Source organism: Toxorhynchites rutilus, chromosome 1 (assembly GCF_029784135.1).
Source record: "Toxorhynchites rutilus septentrionalis strain SRP chromosome 1, ASM2978413v1, whole genome shotgun sequence".
Classification (NCBI taxonomy): domain Eukaryota; kingdom Metazoa; phylum Arthropoda; class Insecta; order Diptera; family Culicidae; genus Toxorhynchites; species Toxorhynchites rutilus.
In genome coordinates, this window is record NC_073744.1 from 131,025,141 (window position 1) to 131,042,126 (window position 16,986).

At 39.7% G+C, this 16,986-nt stretch overlaps 1 protein-coding gene across 1 annotated transcript; it reads left to right on the plus strand.

Moving 5' to 3' along the window:
- Positions 1 to 1,092: 1,092 nt before the first annotated feature.
- Positions 1,093 to 3,319, plus strand: LOC129775568 (serine protease 53-like). Its single transcript, XM_055780450.1, has 7 exons — positions 1,093 to 1,298; positions 1,368 to 1,462; positions 1,523 to 1,632; positions 1,698 to 2,112; positions 2,175 to 2,358; positions 2,415 to 2,992; positions 3,053 to 3,319. The coding sequence occupies exons 1-7, from the start codon at positions 1,169 to 1,171 to the stop codon at positions 3,239 to 3,241; spliced, it is 1,701 nt and encodes a 566-aa protein (XP_055636425.1). The 5' UTR covers positions 1,093 to 1,168; the 3' UTR covers positions 3,242 to 3,319.
- The last annotated feature ends 13,667 nt before the right edge of the window (positions 3,320 to 16,986 follow it).

Genomic DNA, 16,986 nt, shown 5'->3' on the forward strand with positions numbered 1-16,986 from the left:
TTAATATTTCATTTCGTTTCATTTTTGTGATGCGATGTAATGCCGATCTCAATAAGTCCTCGCATGATAATCGCTGCCATCCTTCTAGTATTGATATCATTTTTCGCTGTACAATTGGCCGGAAGACATTCGCTTAAGATGTTCGCACCCCGTCATATACAGAAGTCATTCACTAACTGGACTATCTTCAACTGGATTTCTCTATAACAGGGCGTACGTTAACTGGGCTGCAAAGCAGTTATGCATCAATAACAGATGTCATCTTCAATTTGAAGAATTGCTTTTACTGTTTTGCAGTCCAGTTAGCGAGTAAAATTCGATAATTTTATTGATTTTCCGGCCCAGTTAATGAATGATCACTGTATGGGTCATACTTTCCTCGTTGCTTTGATGAAATCTTGCATGAAATTTGGGTGATGCAAGAAGTCTTGCATCTGATAACATCAACATGTTCACATTCGAAAAAGGTCTTACTCATTTGTTTGATAGAACGAATGATTGCACACAATTTTGTGTTGCATACAACATTCATAGGGACGAAGTTGAAAGAAAGAATGCATGATACATGATTTACATCCGCATCGGCTCGCAAAACATACCAATTTTATTTGTTTAATTGCTCACTTGTTCTATTATTTCCACTGTTGATTTCTCAAGCGAAAAAATGCTGGATAAATGAGCCGTCTAATGGTATATATTATAACATATATCGTAAGAACAATTCTGCGTAGAATGCATTTGAAAACTCTTAATAGACGTTACATTTATCTTGGAGTGACCTTCCTATATAGAAATCAAAGACGTAATCCTACGTCAAAATAATAACTCTGAAATGATCGATATTATCACCCCCTCACTTACATATTTCTGTGTATTGAAGTAGGTCAATTTTATCAATTTACCGAGTGTTCCAATCTTCCCTAGAGTTCATAGCGAATGTTCAATTCCCGACGTAAACATAAACATCTATTCCATGAGATGTTCTTGAACTTAATCAGTAAATCTGTTCGACGAGCGAAGATTACGGTAAAATCAGTGTTTGCTTTCGTCATAAGTTCGCTCGCGGGGAAACACCCAATATGATGCAGCTGAAAGTGTTCAGTATCAGCATAACAGATTCAGCTGCTCAACGAAGCTCAACAGATCGGGGATGTCGTTGAAATAGATCATGGATTTCCAACTGCTTGTTTACCTGGTAGTCGTCGGAAGCGTTTGTGATTCGTGCGTGCGATTTGCTACAGCCGAATTTTTCACCGACCAACCACCGGATGACTACTTCCAGCGCAAAACGATGACAGGTAAGTGGAAAAAGGTACACCTGCTTCCGCGCAGTTCATGTGAAAATTCGTGATTTTTTTCTCACATAGATTGCCCAGATCGTTTCTACAGCGATCGTCAGAGATATGATGAGGAATCTGCATACGGTGGGGAACGGGCTAAAATAGGCGAATTCCAGCATATGGTAAATGTTTGGCAGTGTTTTAAATTAAAAAATATATATGAGTAAAGTGCAAAATTTTAGGCAGCTATCGGATGGACAAAAGATGACGAAATAAAGTATAAGTGTGGCGGAACGCTCATCGGTCCCACATTCATTCTTACCGCGGCTCATTGTGCCTATGACGAGAACAAGTAATGAAACAAATAATACGGTCCAAATCGTCCGAAAACGCAATTATTGTTTCGTTTTGTTTCAGCAATGCCCCAGATACGGTCCGGTTAGGTGACACCAATTTGGGGAGTCCAGAGGACGATCAATATGCACAACAAATCAAGATCAAATCATTGAAAAGACATCCAGAATATCGATTTACCAGAAAGTACTACGATATTGCCCTGATTGAACTGGAATCGGAGGCTAAATTTAACGACGGCATTTGCCCGGCCTGTTTATGGTTGGAGAGTGATGTCCCTCGGCAAGAGTTGACTGCAATCGGCTTTGGAGTTACCGGTTTTGCTGAAAGTCCCAGTCCCACCCTGCAAAAGGTGCGACTAAATGAAACAGACACCATTGAATGTTCGATACAACTACCAATTAGTAACCGAACACTACCTTATGGTTTGGTCAAGGAACAGTTCTGTGCGAACAGTGCAACCATGGACACATGTGAGGTATAACTGTAGTGATAGAAATAATACAACGTCTAACTAATTGGGAATGGAAATGAACTCAGGGTGATTCAGGAGGACCGATTCAAGTCGATCGAATTGATGTCAACAAGGCGTTGGTTCCATTGGTGGTCGGCATTGTTTCTTTTGGAACACCTTGCGTTGAGGGATCAACCGGGGTTTATACAAGAGTATCTTCATACAAAGAATGGATTGAACAAGAGATTCAACGACCAATTGATTATATGAGTAATTAATATCCAATTCTGTATACAAGCTATCTGTTAATTCAATTCATCTTACAGCCTGTGCCCGAACATCAAACTGTTACTTCAGAAGAAAACAACAAATCGGTATAACATACCCGCTTGATCCGCCCCAACACCGAGTTGGTCTTCTCTGGGATATAGAAGACCGGAACAAATTCCGCTGTGGAGCCACATTGATAGACTATCGTTTTGTTTTAACATCGGCATTTTGTGCCAGAACGAAACAAGGCTCGCCGCTTTATATAATCGTTCAGGGAACTGATGAAATAGTCCTTGTCGAAAGTGTTTACGTTCACCCCAGGTATGACCCCGAAGATTCGGAGAATGACATCGCGCTACTCAAACTAACGAAATATTTAGAACCGAGTTCGGGGGCATTGCTACCGGTATGTCTTTGGCGAGAGCAGGAAGTGCGAGACCAGTTTGGTATGATGCATTTCTCCGCATACAGCAACGCTTTCTCTGATTTGAGTTCCTATACTAAGAACAATCACCAACGTTACGTCATTGAATCGAGCATTATTGAAAATGGAAAATGCGCCAATCCAGAACATAACGAAAATAACCTCCTTTGCGGACATAACCAAATAAATTTAATTCCAAACATATGCGAAGTAAGATACCCGGTGTGGTTGAACAAAACAAAATTGTAGTCACCAAAATTTTCTTTCCAGATGGATTACGGAGGTCCGGTCATGAACCTGTCTTACCATGACTATCTGCCTTACTTATATGGAGTGGTTTCGACGCTCAGCAGCGGCTGCGGTGAAGATTTGGTGGGGACAAGAGTGTATCCCTATTTGGAATGGATCGAAAGCATTGTATTGGATCATGAGAACGAACGCTTTTATTTTACATCATAAGAATCTTACAAACGCATATATTATGTTCGTATGAAAATCGAAATTTTCGAATAAAAAGGGAAAATTTGGAAAATTTTATTTTTTTTAGAAATTCTTGAAATAAACCCAAGCTGAAGGTTGGCTTTAGTAATCAGCGCAGAACGGTGTGCGTCTAGGTGAATTTAGGATCGAGAACTGCGCCCAAATCGTTGATTTGACTGACTTTCTCCAAAATGAAATCATCGATCGTGTAGTCGAATATAATTGGCTGTCTTTTTCGACAGAAACTCATGACCACACACTTAGTGATACTGATGGTATGTTTGTTCAGACGGCACCAACATACGAACTGGTCAAGCAAGCAGTTATATTGATACTAACCGACTGTCCTGGCATAAAGCCATGTCGGACTGGAGAGATATAGTTCTTAACTTCGAAGAAGACACCATCATTTACGATTAGCTCAAATAGCTTAGATGCAGCAGATAAGCTGCTCATGCCACTCGAGAGTGGAACGAGAGTCAAGATACACTTATCTCCTTTTTCGATGACGGGAAACATAAAGGAGTGCTTTCACACGTCAGGAAGAATTCCTTTATCCGGCGAATCGATGTAGATACGGTAGAGTGGTGAAATCAAAGCTGTAGCAGAGCGGCCAGGACTAGGAACTGTTGAACGTTTCAATTTTTTACGCTTTTTCAATCGTCGGTGGAGTAAAAGCGAAGTCTATTAAAGTCCCCGGAACGTTAGTTGCAGCGCTCTCGGCTTCAGAAGGGGTGGCAGCATCAGCTACAAACACTGAAGTACAGTGTTTTGAAAACAAACCACACGTCTCAGGATCAGAGGATGACTCCCAATCCCGAGAATACCTTAGACGGGATATCTGCAGTTTTTCGCTTGAAGTTGATAAAACTCCAGAAACTTCTTGGATTTTTACGCAAGTTTGTCTGGACACGAAGCACGTATGATTTGTAGAGAGTGGCGCTCAGGTTGCGTCATGCATTGCTAGCGAGTTGAAGCTTGTGTTTAGTTTCAGCAGATCACAGACGACGCAATTTGCGTTGGCAAGAATTTTTGTCGCGCAGTAGGATGTGAAGGAATGGAGTGCTTCAAGATGAAGACATCGGAGGTTTTTTCGTGGAGTATTTTTTATGAGCCAGCTACATATAATTTCTTAAACCCGCCTCGCCATGTCATTAATGTCCTGACCGAGGAAACTCCAATTGTAGCTACACAGAAACTTATTGAATGCAGCGAAAACAATTTTAGAGTAATTTAACGGTTGTTCAGCTTCGTTTCGATCCTTTCGATAACGACAGTACTAATGGAGGATAGATTTACCGCTAACAGTGGCGATACGGATTCGTAGATAGCTACGTTATTGTTGGGAGCGCAGAATACCAGATTCAATTTGCGGCCACGAAAATTGTGAATAAAGTTGCGCTGTTGGAAATCGAGAAAGGTGACTCCATCCAATAGAGCAGCACTCGCAACGGATGTCAAAGAGGGAATCAGGTCAATAACTGAATCGGCATGCGGTTCCACGCAATATGAGGCTGACCACATATTGAAACTGTGTTATCAGAGGACACATGGTCACACCACTCTCGCACGGAAACCAAATGAGGATTATAAACTTTCACGTTACGACTGCGGTCGGGAAGAATGTATACTGCGCAAAGTGACCTTTTTCCACGCACGAGGTCGGTCCGATAAGCGTCCATATCACCCGATGGATTACTTATCGTGTAGTACATTCTCGTAAACGGCTACTGTCAAAATTTCAGCCGAATCGGACTCGTAGATTTGTTTTTGAAAATTCCGCCGTCGCCACGGCCACCGTATTCTCAAGATTTGACCCCGTGTGACTTTTTTTGTTTCCAAACATGTAAAAGTCACTTGCCGGGCAGAAATTCGAGTCGGATGAGGAGGTATCGCCGCTAAGGAGGCCTACTTTGCAGACTTCGAGAAAACGTATTTTCCAGATGGATTAAAGAAGTTGGAGCCTCGAGGTCAAGTGTATCGAGCTAAAAGGAGACAACGTTGAGAAATAAATGACCATTTTTCAAAAAAAATTGTTTTTTGTAGGCTAAGTAATTATCGGACCGCCCTCGTATGGTAGAAGCGCAGCGAAAGCAAAGTGAACTGGATTGCTCAACAGTCCGATGCCGAATGAAAGTTTGCCTCAGCGAGATCCACTGTTTATACTCTAGGCAAGTATTCCCCTTCATTCTTCTACTTTTCCTTTGTTCACGGAGACTTTACACCTTACGATTTCCCCTTCGTTGCTCGTCGATAAGTTGCTCGTCATTGACAGCTCTGGTCGGGAAAGCACACAAATGGACAGAACAAATGTATGGAAAAATGGAAACGCCTAAAGTTTCATGAATTTTAACCATTTACAAACCAGGGGATTCTAATGTATAGCATATTAAACAAATCTTAGGGAACTTCCGATTCGTTTAGTATGTAAATCGCCAAAATCCGTTCGCGGCAAAAATAGTTATTAACGTTAACTTTATTTCATAAAAACGTGACCTGTTTTCTGATTTGGCATCCTTAATGTAAGACGTAGTTCTACATCAAAAAAACGCCGGCAAATGACGGATCTCTATACGAACATGTCCTGAAAATAACTTAAAACTATTGAGAATCATAGCAGAGGGCCCAAAGTCCTTTAGGGGGTAGTACACTATGAACATCATGAAAAGTATGTGATTTTCGCGATGTTTTCTAACGAGAAAATAAATTATTATGATTAATCTGATATCACAGTTTTATTTTATTATAGTTTTATTACTTAACAAACAAAAAATACATTGGTGTCAATTGGACTGTCCCCTGAATAGCCGCAACCGGTTTGTTAAACCGTTGCAACCAAAACCTTTCAAACTGGTGGGAGTTCTACAAGTTTTTCTAGTGGATGGATTTCAAGCGATGATTTTTTTTCCTAATCTTCGATATATTTCCTGTTATTCCACGTAGGATTTTTTCAAAATATTGATTTTTGACGAAATGGTGACATTTTTTGTAAAATAATTGCGTTTTTGCCTCAAAAATCGAAACAAATATATTCACCAAAATTGTATTTTCCAAAATATCATAAAAATCCTACACACGATGACAGGAAATTTAGTGGAGAATCTGGGAAAACCTATTTCATCAAAATCGGATGGACCGTTCCGAAGGTAGAACTTTTACCAGTTTGCAATACTTAGTTTTAAGAAAAACGCGTTTTAAATTTTGGATCCGCGCTCCTTACGTAAAAACTTAGTTCCAAAATCTTGAACGAGAATTGTGTCTGAAAATAATCTGATGTTATATTGATGAGTTCTGGTAAAAGTACTAAGATTTTTTTAGTAAAAGGTAAATTCAACGGAGTCGATCAGAAGATCAATCAAAGAACAGTTCAGCGATTGGACTCATGAATTTGCGCTTAGTAAGAAAACGTGAATGTTTGAAGGTATTGATAACAAAAAACAATTTTTTGGCGGGACGAAGTTTGCCGGGTGAGCTAGTCTTTATATATAAAAGAAGGATTTTCCCACGTATGTGTAAAATATCATCACGGGAGAACGGCTGATCAGATCCACGCCATCCATATATTTTGCGAATTTATCTTCACCCAAAATACAATGATAGATTACTTTGGAAAATATTTGGGATGATTAGAAAAATTCGAAAAAATTGACTATGAATATATTTATATATAAAAGAAGGATTTTTCCACGTACGTGTAAAATATCAAATTAGAACAATAGACTACTTTGGAAAATATTTAAGACGATTAGAAAAAAATGACTATGCATTTCTTTATATATAAAAAATGATATTTAAAATAAAAAGGGAAAATTCGGAAATAAGAGTTACGCATATGTGTGTTTCGAACTGAAAATCATCAATTTTACAGATCTGAACGATTACATACAAATTTCAAATCTATTCGTTATTTTTTGCTAACCAAAATATTCTCCAGAAATAAATTAAAGTCTGCTTCATTTAATATTGGAACAAATTCTTTTGCTCATTGTGGCGCTCCTAGTGGACGGATTTGGAAACTTTTTTCACCCACGTGTCGGGAAATTCATTACCTTTCACCATGTATTTATGTCATAACACCAAACGATAGCATTTTGTAAACAACCGCCATGGAAGCCGAACGGAGAGATAAAATTGTGCACAGTTTTCTTGAAAATCCATTGTTATCGGCATCTAAGCTAGCTAAACAGCTTAAAATGCCCAGAAATACCGTATGGCGTGTTATCAAGCAGTACAAGGTAACATTGACGACGGCTCGGAAGCCGCATTCGAAGCGTCGGAGTGGAACGGTCGACCGGAAACTGCGTGGGAAAGTCATCAAGGCCGTCAAGAGGAATCCCAATCTTTCAGACCGCGATTTGGCCAATAAGTTCCAGGCCGCTCCGTACTGTGAGCGGCCTGGAACTTATTGCGACGTGCGACGTGCGACGAATTCGTCTCCGGGAAGGAATAAGGTCATTCCGAGCCAGCAAACAGCCAAATCGGACGCTGAAGCAGAACAATGTGGCCAGAATCCGTGCTCGAAAGCTGTACGACCAAGTGCTGACCAAGTTCGACGGATGTATTCTGATGGACGATGAGACCTACGTGAAGGCGGACTTTGGGCAAATCCCAGGTCAAAATTTTTTTTTGGCGACGGCTCGGGGGTATGTACCTGCAAAATTTAAGTTCGTGTCTGACAACCAAAGTCTTTCTCACTGACAAGACAATGACATCAGAAGTCTACAAAAAAGAGTGCCTACAGAAACGGATTCTGCCGTTTATTTGTGCCCACGACCGTACAGTAATGTTTTGGCCGGACCTCGCAAGCTGCCATTACAGCAAAACGGTTATGGAATGGTACGCAACGAACGGGGTCAGCGTAATACCGAAGGACCTCAACCCCCCAAACTGCCCCCAGTTCCGGCCGATAGAGAAATACTGGGCAATCACGAAGCGGAGGCTTAAGGCAAAGGGAAAACTTGTTAGGAACATGACTCAAATGAAGAACTGGTGGAATCAAATCGCCAAAACGGTGGACGAAAAGGGTGTGCGCCGCCTAATGTGCCGTATTACGGGAAAAGTACGAGAATTTCTTCGAAACAGCAATGAATAATTTTTTTAATTTTTTTTTATGAAAGAGTAAAGAAAATGCTACATTTGTATGAAAAACAAATTATGAATTCGTTAATAAATGACTGAACTACACGCAATTGTTTGTGTTCCAATATTAAATGAAGCAGACTTTATATGGCAGAACAACGTTTGCCGGGTCAGCTAGTGTATTATAACAGGAGAGAGGAGTAAAGTTCCATAACCAAATTTTAAATTAATTTCATATTGCGAATGTATCTGTTAGACGGAAATAAATATGTAGTCTATATCAAAACACTTTATGTTATTATTCAAACGAGGAAACTGCTCGTTATTTGTTTGTGGTGTAAATTGTCGCCGACACTGAGCTATTGGTGTGATGTATTTTTTACCTGATGCAACGAAAGTGTTTTAGGGGAGAAGAATTCCCCGCAGTGCTGAGTGCCTGATATTCAAATTCGGAGCTATCGAAGTGGTCCAGGCATTAAACAATTCTCAAAAAGAAGACGACAGTCTTCCGAACACTGTCGCACTGTTGGTCAGTGCTTGGAAATATCTTTTTCACATCAATCTTTTCAGATGAATTTCAGACCACATTCGATCATGACACCATTGCATTCGGGATACCGAAAACGAACCAACGCCAAACCTCATAATCACAGCAAGTCACTCACGGTTGATTCACTCCGTTTCCTTTACTCTCTTTCGTTCTGCTCTGTGTTCACGGAATATGAGCAAAAAGAAATATCCATAGTTTTGTTATTCATTGATATTAATACAGGTCGGACTCGATTATCCGGGATTTTATACTCGATTCTCCTGAGAATTTTATTTTTGATTTTCGGAAATTTTGAGTAATTTGTATAATAATTCTATATTGAATAGGTAATAAGGGCTTGACTAGTAGAATGCAGTCATTTATGAATAATGCAAATCCAAGATGGCGGCCACTACAAAATGGCGGATTACATATTTTCTCAGAACCCCATCAATATGGGTATCAAACGAAAGGGCTTGACTTGTAGAACACAGTTATTTATGAAAAATTCAAATCCAAGATGGCAGCCACTACAAAATGGCGGATTTCATATTTTCTCAGAACCCTACCAATATCAAATATCAAATGAAAGGGCTTGACTAGTAGAACACAGTTATTTATGAAAAATGAAAATCCAAAATGGCCGCCACTGCAAAAAGGCGGATTGCATATTTTCTCAGAACTCCATCAGTATGGGAATTAAATGAAAGAGCTTGACTAGTAGAACGCAGTTATTTATAAAAATGCAAATCCAAGATGGCGGCCACTACAAAATGGCGGATTTCATATTTTCTCATAACCCTACCAGTATGGGTATCAAATGAAAGGGCTTGGCTAGTAGAACACAGTTATTTATGAAAAATTAAAATTCAAAATGGTCGCCACCGTAAGATGGCGCCATATATATATTTTTTGAAACCCCATAAATATGGGTATCAAACGAAAGGGCATGACTAGTAGAACACAGTTATTTATGAAAAATGAAAATCCAAAATGGCCGCCACCGCAAGATGGCGCCATATATATTTTTTTCACAACCCCATCAATATGAGTATCAAATGAAAAGGCTTGACTAGTAGAATGCAATTATTTATGAAAAATGCAAATCTAAGATAGCGGCCACTACAAAATGGCGGATTACCGGTTTTCTCAAAATCCCATCAATATGGGTATCAAATGAAAAGGCTTGACTAGTAGAACACAGTTATTTATGAAAAAGCTCAAAAATGTATCAAAAGGGAGTTCTCGACTAGTAGAACATAGCAGATAATGAAAAATCCAATTTCTAGATGGCCGCAGTCCCCAAACAACTAATTACCTTTTGAATGGCTTCATTCAGCTTGACCTGTTTCTATGTATGTTCGAATGTTTGTTGGTTTGTCCCACATTAATAGAAAAGTGACCCCGTTCCTGTTGAAGTATTGATCTGAAATTTGGAACATACATTTAATTCTACTGTCATTACAAAACTGCGTATTCCATGATCTTGAAAAATTCAATTTGGCCGCCGCAAAAAATGGCTGAATGGCCATTTCGGAATAACTTTAAAAATAACTGAATAAGCAAGGCACTGCCTCAATGAGAAAATCGCACACTTATCGGGATATTGAAAATGAACAGTCACAACATTCCTGACAATTCAATGGCATTGAATAAATGTGAATGAATTCTCATGACTCGAACTTTAAGGGAAGCTCAGACAGCACAGAATGAATCATGAACACAGATTGTTCATTAATCCGTATTTCTTTTTCTTTTTTTTTGCCCTTCACTCATCCCCATCTCTAAGAAACTATATTTTGTGAATCCTAGGGTTGGGCATCAATTATTTTTTATTAAAAGAAAAACAAATTAACAATTCCACAGGACGCCATAAGATATTGAGGTACGAGGTGAGCGGACAACAATATGAAGAGCAATGATGTATGGATCCTGTTTTGTCGTACCACTCTGTAATGGTTTCGGATAACGATGGGCTCACAAATAAACTATATTTTGATTTAAATACATTTTTATTTTCACATTTTTCTTTTGTATTTGTTCCTTTCCCGTGCTTGCAGCTGCAATGGCGATAAGCGAATGATCCCCCTTTTCGCTTTTATCTCTCATTGTTCAGAGCCACTCGTCAGACTTTCTCTCCCATTGCCTGTCTACCAAACTCTCTTCAATCGCACGAGGGGTGCGCCGCTACACCTTCGACAAAAGTTAAACACGCCAAAGCGACAGCCCCGCTGTTAACGGCAGTATGAGAGAAAAGGCAACTGCGTTCGTTTTGACGTAGGACTACGTCTTTCATTTCTATACCGGGGTGTAAAATCAAAGTTTCGAAAACGAAAGCGTTACGCCGGAGACCGAGATTTTGAGTGTTAATAGCTCCTAAACAACTGAACGAAATGGTATGATAAACACTTCATTCGAAAGATAAAATGTCTACGCGTTATATACTTGTTACTTTTTGATCCAAAAACTTGTTTCAATAGTCTTAAAATTGCTTTCAAAACAGGCTATTGAAATCACCAATCGGTATATAAGCGAGTGGCGCTCGGAAATCCACTCAGTTCTAATTGAACAGCGATTGGAGCATGTTGTCGCTGTTGCGGTGAAGCTCTTTATTTATCATGAAAGCGCGGATGAACGGTGTCACCAAGAGCCTGTTTGTGCACCCTAGGCCAGAAGGGAATCTATCAGGAGGAGAGTGATGCCACAAACGGTTCCCTGGGAAGACATCGCTACACACACATACACGCGCGGCTATTAACAGGTGGTTATCGAGTTGGCATTAACCACTGGTGGGCTTCCAGTATCGAGGAAAATGTGGAAATATCTAATCGTTACTGAAAATAATCTGCCAGTTCCTTTGGGAATTTTCAAAATATATTCATGTTAAAGAGTTTATTTGAATGTTTTCTTTCCATGTAACACTCTGATCAAATACATTTGGTTTTGTGGTTTTTCAATCAATCGCAATTATCAGGATAGCTTCAGAAGATTATTCTTCCCCATCAGTAGGATATTTTCGTATCCAATATTGTATGCGCCCGCAATCGATTATTGCTCAGTCGCCGAAAGTTCCGAGCTCAGAGAGTTCATTCCCCTCTAGTTTCTCTTCCAAATTGCCATCGTAAACCACACCTTCACTCGATTCAATCACCCACAAAAAGCATACTTAAGCGATATTCTGGTGGTGAGACACATTCATTTTTCGTGAGGACATCGACAAGACAACATCGTTGCCTAACGTGCTGGAGGAGTTGGACGGCGAAGGATCGACACATACACGCGCAGAACTCTTTCCGTTAGGATGCCATTCAGCATCGAGAAAGTTCCGGAAAGATCCAATCATTGCTGGAAAATAATCTGCCAGTTCCTCTGGGAATTTTCAAAATATATTCATGTGAAAGAGTTTAATTGAATGTTTTCTATCCATGTAACACTGTGACCAAATATGTTTCAATCAAGTGCTATTAACAGGTGGTTATCGAGTTGGTATTAACCACTGGTGGGCTTCCAGTATCGAGGAAAATGTGGAAATATCTAATCGTTACTGAAAATAATCTGCCAGTTCCTCTGGGAATTTACAATTACATTCATGTGAAAGAGTTTATTTTAATGTTTTCTATCCATGTAACACTGTGACCAAATACATTAGGTTTTGTGATTTTTCAATCAATCGCAATCAACAGGATAGCTTCTGAAGATTATTCTTCCCCATCAGTAGGATATTTCCGTATCCAATATTGGATGCATAAAACCTTGTGCCTCCAACGTAACGCTCTCGTTTTCGAAGTTCTCCAAATATTCATTCATTCAGAATGAATTCAGATGCAACTTCATACAAATGATCTCTAAATCAACGATAGTCCTACGTCACCCTTGCGGTTATACCATAGATATAACCCACTTCCTGTTTTTGTGACATTCACTGGACTATTAGCTGATCCGCAACTTTTTTGCTGTTCATATCTTGTATGATCGTAAGCACCTCAGCTTGATTTGCCGGAAATAAAAAATGGAGTTTGGGAGTAAATCAAAAGATTATCATTATTTCGCTAAGGAATTTCATGAGATAGTTGTATTCCGATGCTTGAAAAATATTCGTTTTGAACTTCACATACTTTTTCGTCCTCTGTACACTCGATACCATCATTTCATTTATTTATTCATATCAACGGGTAATTTTTTCCTTCTTCCTTCTTCTTTGGAACTTTTTCACCGGTGGTCTGGTATCTAATGTTGATGGCTGCCAAGATGAAAGCGTTCTGTGTCCTCAAGCAAGTCAGTAGGATGTGGAATCAAAAGTATAAATCCACCTCAGTGCCATGAAATGGATTTAAACTGGTTTAATTTTTTTCAACTGGGTGAAGCTGGATCTATGGTGGGTTTAAGTGGCCATTTCATGTACAAAATTTGAAAAAATCGGAAAGGGTTGGGGCAGCAGCCGGTTAATTTAGCGTCGAATTGCTTAGATGATTCAGAAGATCCTCCGAAAACCCATGAACACCCGTAAAAATGTATCAAGCCAAAATGTGGCATATGCAACAGTTCTGCCGAAATTTATTTGTTTTATGTATTCTATGATCAGGCTCAAAATAGTTAGAATAATTCGTAAAGGATAAATTTTAACCACACTTGAAACACTCCTGGCAGTAAAATGAAATGTGAAAAAGTACACTATCAAATGGTCTCCATTGGCACCCTCACCCGTACACAAGGAAAATCGTCCTTTAAAGTTTTCAATTAGAATCTTTCATACATCAAACCGAGGAAGGATGTAAACTAGAGAAAAAGAATTACACATTTTACCATAAATCATCTTTCGCTACTTTATGGAACTCCGGTTGTCTGAGGTTTACCGGATAGTGTTTGTTGCCACGCTGAGGACACATCCCATCCTTCTCATCGCAATGCATTGATGTGACCCACCAAACGTTCAGAAACAAGAAAAGAAATCAATTTTCTCCTCTTCGGGCTTCTGGTGAAGGTGCAGCAGTTCATTCAAGTCAGCAACGGAGCTGGAAAATAAGACGATGATTTATAGGAGAGTTTATCAGTATTAAATTGAGCGGAAGCACATTCTTCGGCGGGGAGTGAAGACAAGTGAAAAATTGCAACAAAAGAAGGATTTATTGATTTTTAAACGTGGCCTCGGCTGCGATTGTTTCCCGAACTGTATCGATTTCCGAAAACAGCAGCTGCGGGGGGAAGAAAATCGCTTTCTGCCCATCGGTGAACAGGTGCCACTAATCGGGAGCTCCTTCTTATCTCTGACCTCCCAACGATGCTATTTCCGACGGTTGAAAAAATTAATCTACCGTGAAGCTCAAGGAAACTGGCAGTTGTTCTGCGCCGGGTAATTTCTTCCATTCCAATTCAATTTCGTTAACTGCTCCCTGTCTCTCTGGGTTTCTATTTCTTCCATCGGTCTCGTCGTAGGATTCGGTTCGACAGGAGGACGAAGCCATTGGGCGAAGGTGAACCAGAGTATAAATGAAGGGCACGTTCTGCTTTCTGTGCAAACCACCTTGCTGCCAAACCTGTGATTGGGGTTGGGTCGAAGAGTGGCATCTGCTGCACAGCGCTGCAGGACGAAACAGCGTCGATGAACAGCATCCAAATAAAAGAAAACTAATTTTGCTTTCAATCAAGCTTTATTGCGCTCTGCCGCACAATCGGAGAAAGTGTCTTTATTACCCTTATATTCCGATGGTTCGATTGGAGGGTTGCAGTTTCCAGCCGATGCATTGTATGTAGTTCGAATCAATGAGCCTGATTCAACCTAGTTTCGAAGAATCAAATTAAATGAATAACATGTTTCATAATTGTCAACTAGCTGGAACATGAAATATAGGGTTTTTATCTTAAAAAAGGTGAAATTAACACTCCTATACTCGCGCATAGGTCTGAGAGACCGAGAAATCAATAATCCGTTCATTTCTCAGAAAATATAAACACTACGACTTTGCGATTCTCTCTAACTTCGTTATTCGTCGTCCGTTATCGTTTAGTGTATCGCATTTGTTGGTACAAAGGGGACGTGTGTCACTTTTTTAGCACTTTCGGTCTGAGACACCGACGCGAGTATAGGAGTAACTTTTTTGGACAAGTGACTTTTTCATATTCTACAATATTGTTGAATGAAATGTATAAATTAATGTTAGTGACGTGAATTTTTGATGAATATAATGCATGAGATCATTACCGGACTATTCTCATTCGATTTTAGTCTCCTTTTTGTCACCGGATTGAACGGATTCATATATTAACTATATACATATTAACTAGATTCATACGTACAAAACCAAAATACAAATGTTTGACTTTCATATAAATATACGCCAAACACAATAATCACACATATACACACTTGTGAAAGAATTGCACTTGTGGACAAATTGTAAACAGTCAACTATAAACTAATCGGTGGCTTCTAGTTATTTTTTACAGTTTCGGTTTTTTTATGATGAACAATATCGACAAGAAAACAAAAAAAAGAAAAGGAAGTTCCTAGAAATCATTTTATATCATTTTTTATGTCCCATCTAAAAAAGGCGTTAGTTCTTAGTTTACCAAGAATACATAGACAAAGAATTTTAGAAATATGCAAACTTTATATTCCAGAGCCTCTATTATCTGATAATTATCTAGAAGGTCGTTATACAGGGTTTTCCATTTCGGGCTTCCCAAAGTATACAGCCCTGCGCTGACAACCGTTTGACATAGCTGTCAACCAAAGCGTCATATCGTTAGTTGAATGTCTGCCATTTTACAATATGGATCGTTTTAGCCAAGATGCTGAACTATAGGTGTTTCGTTCTTGACACTTTCAGGACATGACGTGAGACGAGTAGCGAGACGTAACTTTCGAAATTATTTACTTTTTGTTTGGGTGTGTGGTTATGATTTCAATGTCAACTCGCTAAGGAAAATAATTGAAGGAAAAAATAAGCAAATATATATTCGTGGAATATAGTGCACAACATCCTTTTGCTCTAGCCAATTACTTGTAACGGCTCTTTCCGGATCTCCTTCCCGGTATATGCACAGCATTCTCCTCCTCCCTGAGCGAAATCAGTGGAGCCACAATCAGCGTTATTTTTTGTCACCATCGCCGTAAGCTGATAGCACTCTTTTCCCCGCCGATGGGAGCCAAACAGAAGTACATTTTGCTTGGAAAGATAGGCGAAAAGATATACTAAAACATCCTTCTGCACAGTTATGATTCGACAATAAAGCGCGAGCAGCTATTTTGCCAACGAATGCATTTGTCACCAAAAGATACAACTTGTTTTGTAAACAAATTTGTTTTTTCACGAGCAATGGCCGAACAGCAATTTTGACATTGCGGTACACCTATAGTACAACGCCTTGGTTTTAGCATCGCACAACGTGTTAATTTTGTTAAATTATACTATAAAAATGATGAAAAACTGGCAACTGTTTTTCGTGCATTACGGACGGATTTTGGTCGTCATGGACGGCCTACAGAGCACACAATCGCTAATGTAGTGCGTAAATTCGAACAAACTGGATCCGTAGCGGATATTGTGAAACCTGTGCATCATCGTAATGTGCGTTCGGCCGAAAATATTGCTGCTGTTGCTGCCAGTGTGGAGGATGACCCGAATGTTTCGATTCCACGGCGTGCTCAGCAATTGGGCTTGTCAAACACATCATTGTGGCGAATTTTGCATTTGGACTTGCACCTACATCCATATAAAGTCCAACTGGTACAAAAATTAGAGCGTGGTGACCATGGAATGCGTCGGGCATACGTCGATTGGGTGAACGAACCACAGCAGCAAAATGCTGAATCAAATTTCGCATCAAATTTTCTTCAGCGAAGAGGCACATTTCGAGCTCGGTGGCTTTGTGAACACCCAAAATTTCCGTATATGGGGCTCAGAAAATCCACACGTGATTGTTGAGAGGCCATTGCATCCGCCAAAAGTCACTGTTTGGTGCGCATTATGGTCTGGTGGAGTCATCGGGCCGTATTTCTTTGAAAATGAGGACGGCGAGACGGTAACTGTGAATGGTGAGCGCTATGGCCGCATGTTAACCGATTTTTTTTGCCACAAATTGAAGATATGGATACGGATGACATGTGGTTTCAGCA